Source organism: Pygoscelis adeliae, unplaced genomic scaffold (assembly GCF_000699105.1).
Source record: "Pygoscelis adeliae isolate BGI_AS28 unplaced genomic scaffold, ASM69910v1 Scaffold41, whole genome shotgun sequence".
NCBI classification, from domain to species: domain Eukaryota; kingdom Metazoa; phylum Chordata; class Aves; order Sphenisciformes; family Spheniscidae; genus Pygoscelis; species Pygoscelis adeliae.
The window spans coordinates 3,449,987-3,454,482 of record NW_008824373.1 but is presented as its reverse complement, the minus strand read 5'-3'; the positions used below and the strand labels follow the sequence as shown (position 1 = coordinate 3,454,482).

At 35.2% G+C, this 4,496-nt stretch overlaps 1 protein-coding gene across 1 annotated transcript in view; it reads left to right on the top strand.

The window, feature by feature from the left end:
• Positions 1-4,496, top strand: part of MMS22L (MMS22-like, DNA repair protein) — a 131,946-nt gene that overhangs the window by 25,621 nt on the left and 101,829 nt on the right. The window contains exon 3 of the mRNA XM_009320166.1: positions 1,497-1,622. Coding sequence (XP_009318441.1) covers positions 1,497-1,622 — 126 coding nt within the window. The remainder of the gene's footprint in view (positions 1-1,496; positions 1,623-4,496) is intronic.

Below are 4,496 nucleotides of genomic sequence, written 5' to 3'. Positions count from 1 at the left end.
ACTTTGGGTTTTTTTAATCTCCATTTCCACAGCCTTTTCTGTTATAAAGCCTTAAAGGAGGTTCTGCTGCACCTCCCCCATTCCTTACCTTATTTATCTTTTTTTTTTTTTTATTGGATCAAAGCACATTCATTCAAATTGATGTCAAGTAGAGGATTGAGAGAGCCTGTGTCTGCATGAACGTATCTGTAGTGGATTCCACACTGACAAAGCAGCATTTCATGACTGAAACACTTTCATGTGAAAATTCACTCAGGAGCTTGTATGTAGACAGGTTTCCCAAATCACTACAGTCATGATAATACTGTTGTCCTGTCATTTATTCACCTTGTCTACTTGGATTGTAAATTCTTGGAAAAGCCTGCATGTGAGAGACTCCTCTGTCTTCATTATCTAGAACAGGAGTAACTGGATTTAATTGCTAAAGGCTTCAAAACAGACCAATGCTTAGGCAGTTACAAAGTGAACTACAGGTGTGGGAGATTGAGCCAATTACTCAGCAGATGCCCTTTTTGCCTCTGAGAACTGAATTGGTAATAGTGCATAGTTTCAAAATAATATAAATTTGGTGTGTAATATAATGAAAACCAAGTGCTTGCCCAGTACATTTTTTTTTATTTCAAAAAACAGAAATATTTCCTGCATCTTAGTGAATTCAGCTTCATCTACGCTGAATTGTTTTATGAAAGTCAGTGGGAAAATTCTGAAATAGTTTGTTCTGATGTCTTTGTTGTTGTTATTATACACCTTGCTGTGATTTTTTTTTTTTTGAAAGCACATTAGTGAAATATTTTTATATTTGCACAATTAGTAATGTTTTAACAATCTATACAGATATCTGATTTTCTCCACTTTGAGTGAAATGGTAATTCTGATTTTATTTTTTTTTCTTTAGCCAGAGCAAAGGCTAGTCATGGCCTAGTGTTAGTTTAAGTTATAATAATGAAGTCACATTTTGTGACCCTCATCAGTTCATCTACATAAAAGTGTGCTTTTATCAATGTGTTCTATATAAATATTATTAAATGCATATAAAGGAGCAACTGTATGTCTAGCATTAGTTATTAGGCATATAGTGTACATTGAGACAGATCCCAAACATACACTTACAGTGGAGCACGTTATCTAACATAGCAGCCTCTTCTGTTAAGGACAGTCTATATGTTATGTCTCAGCCCCTTTGTAAGGATGAAGATGCTTCAAGGTGGTAGCTTGTTAATTTTTATTTGTTTCTAAAATATACTGTGCCCTGTAACTATATCCTGATTTTATGCTCTTGGAGCTAGGAGTTGTCATATTTTATGTACTATATATTATATTGCTATAAAAGGTATAATAGTCTGTCTTTTGGGAGCACTGCTACACTTTCCTATCTATAGTATACATGTTGCTGATATATTGATAAAATATCAGTGATACGTAAGCCAGCTGTAGATATTGTATTCTATAGGTTTATTACTGGGGAATGTATGAATATTGTTGCCTCTATTTTACAGGGTTTTGCTGACACTAGATCCTTCTCCAAATGACTATGAAGATGATGTAGTGGAAATGTTTGGCTTTCAGTGGGTTACTGAAATGGCCTTAGTTGAATCCTGTGGACTTCTCTTTGGATTACTTAGGTATGATAATATTAGTGTATTTTATAATTAATCCACTTCTGTAATTATACCCACATTAAGGATGTAACAAACTTTTCAAGTTTTTGATAGTAAGATCATAAAAAACTGTGGGCTATGCACTGCATCCAAAAAGATTATGCTGTCTATCTAACACTCCAGTTAAGTGATGGATAAGACACAGATGGAGTTACAGGAAGAAGTAAATTTTGTGTCACAGATTTTTAATATTATGGGACTTAACAATAGCTTTCTAAGCAGCGTGGTGCATATCTTAGCCATCACCAGATAAAAATTGATAAGTGTATTTATTACAACAGTGTTGTGATTAATTTAGAAGGCTCTAGCTTCAGAGTATATGAATAAACTATGTAAGATTTCCTTGAATGAGATTGTGCTACCCATATAGTTAAAGTTGTCTTTTGAAGATTTTAAGTCCTTTTTTTGTGCATAAAGAAAAGCAGAGGTTAAAAATCAAATACTGTATACGCTGGATGCAGCACTTCCTTCAATTGTTCGGATTAGGATAGCTTCAGCAATCTCTTCAGATACAGTTACTCAGTGTTTGACTAATTCAATGTAGATGTTTAATCTGGTCAATGCAAATACACAGATCACCGATAATCCTCTTTGCTGCTGATAATCCTCAGGATGTACAGCACATACAGAGAGTGGATGGGAGAGGAGCTTTTGTATGATTCCACAAATGTATGTGATATATTCCATCATTCCTTTGATTTGTAGTGGATTTTTCCATCCCTTTAGGATATGACCAAGGGCATGATGTGAAACATCATTAATAGGGTCTGGCTTATTGAAACATGATGGTATAGATGACAGGACGTATATTAAAACCAGTATTATCTAGCTTTGCTTGTTTGATGCAAGCTTTGACTTCACTGTGATTTTAAAAAAAAAAAATTAAAAAATCTGATAATGAAGGAGATCGAGGATAACGTAGTTAAAAGAAACACTGTATCCCCTTCAGCATTTAGTCTGATCTGTTTATTAACATAAAATCACTGGGCAGTGAGACAGTGATGTAGTTGATCTCCTGAATTAAATATTTTTTTTTCTGTAATATAAACTGCTCTGTAATTGTAATAGAGATGAATATAAGGCATAAGATATTTTATTGTGGTTTTCAAGTTATTCAAGCTGTACATGTTTTAAAACCTACCGAACTGGTAGGAATAATGGATTTCAGCTAACTCTTGGCTATGAGAGTTTGGTCACTAAGCTGTCTTTTGGTGTGACAAGTCCCTCTGCAAAGATATTCTGTCTTTCAGTTCATTTGTTCAGTCATAAAATGGAACACTTTCATTTATAAACCAGTTGACAACTGAAAGTAGGAAAACTCCTTCTTCCATTGTAGAAATCATATATGTTAAGTACAAGTTATAATGATTCTTGAGGACAAGGTGGCTGTAAATAGTTGAATTTATAAAGTACAGATAATACCTATGTTTAAATGCATGGTTACAGAAACTTAGGTTTTTTTAATGTCTGTAAATATTAAAGATTGTTATTTAATATTTTAACTATTGCAATAAATAATATACAGCAGAACTGCAAGTTAAAAACATTAATTGCATGGTAAAAAGAATTCTTACATGTGATTTTTTTTTATGTGATTGAAGATGTGTGAGTAAGAGCTATGTAACAATTTAAGTGGGCATATTAAGACAATATATCTTCGATTAATAAATGGAAGTACCAGTTTAACTGTCAGAATATTTATTTGGAAATCAAATGATTTAATGATTAACAACCATAAGGATCAATCTTTGAGGTACAAATGCAAATTGAAATTAAAATGACTTACTTAACTGATGATATCTTTGTTATGCTTCTCATGCCCAGTTTGTGCTTTTGTTTTATCAGCCCACTGTATTCTGTCTTTTGTCAATTCAGTGGAGAGTCTTTTTTTTTTTTTTTTCCTGTGTGGCTCCTTTCTGACACTCTCTCTCTAACCTTCAGCCTCAACAGCCCTCTTTCAAAGTCCTCCTGCTTTAGACTTCCTTCCTTTCTACATGGTTGAAATACTTGAAAAATTCATGCAGAAATACAGCTTTGATTTCAAAACAAACAAAAACCCCCCACAACCCACCTAAATGCATTGCTCAAGGTAATCTTGGATAGCTGACATGATTTTATCCAAGGAAGGAAGAGCTGAGGGAGATAATTTTTATGTGTGTCTGCCCCTTAATATGCAGGTTACAACCTGGGGTTTTGGATCCTTGTGGGTACTTCCTAGTTTTCAGGGTTTTTTTTCATAAGAACATTTGATCTGGGTTGGATCCAAGTATCCTGTTTTTGACTCCTTCAGTAGTTGCTGCTTTGACTGTATAAGAAATGAGGCAGAGAGCTCCTTCCTCAATTTATGCAGCATTTTCTTTCAAAAGTCTGTCTTACACAGTTGCGCTTTTCATGTATTCAGTTTAGTACCACGCTATCTCTGTGGAGACTATACTTGAGACCACTTGAAAAATCATAGAATCATTAAGATTGAAAGAGACCTCCAAGATCATAGAGTCCAACCATCAACCCAACAACACCATGCCTACTAAACCATGTCCCTAAGCGCCTCATCTACCCGTCTTTTAAATACCTCCAGGGATGGTGACTCAACCACTTCGCTGGGCAGCCTCTTCCAAAGTTTAACCACTCTTTCAGTAAAGAAATTTTTCCTCACGTCCAATCTAAACCTCCCCTGGCGCAACTTGAGGCCATTTCCTCTCGTCCTTTCGCCAGTTACTTGGGAGAAGAGACCAACACCCACCTCGCTACAGCCTCCTTTCAGGTAGTTGTAGAGAGCAATGAGGTCTCCCCTCAGCCTCCTTTTCTCCAGGCTAAACAACCCCAGTTCCCTCAGCC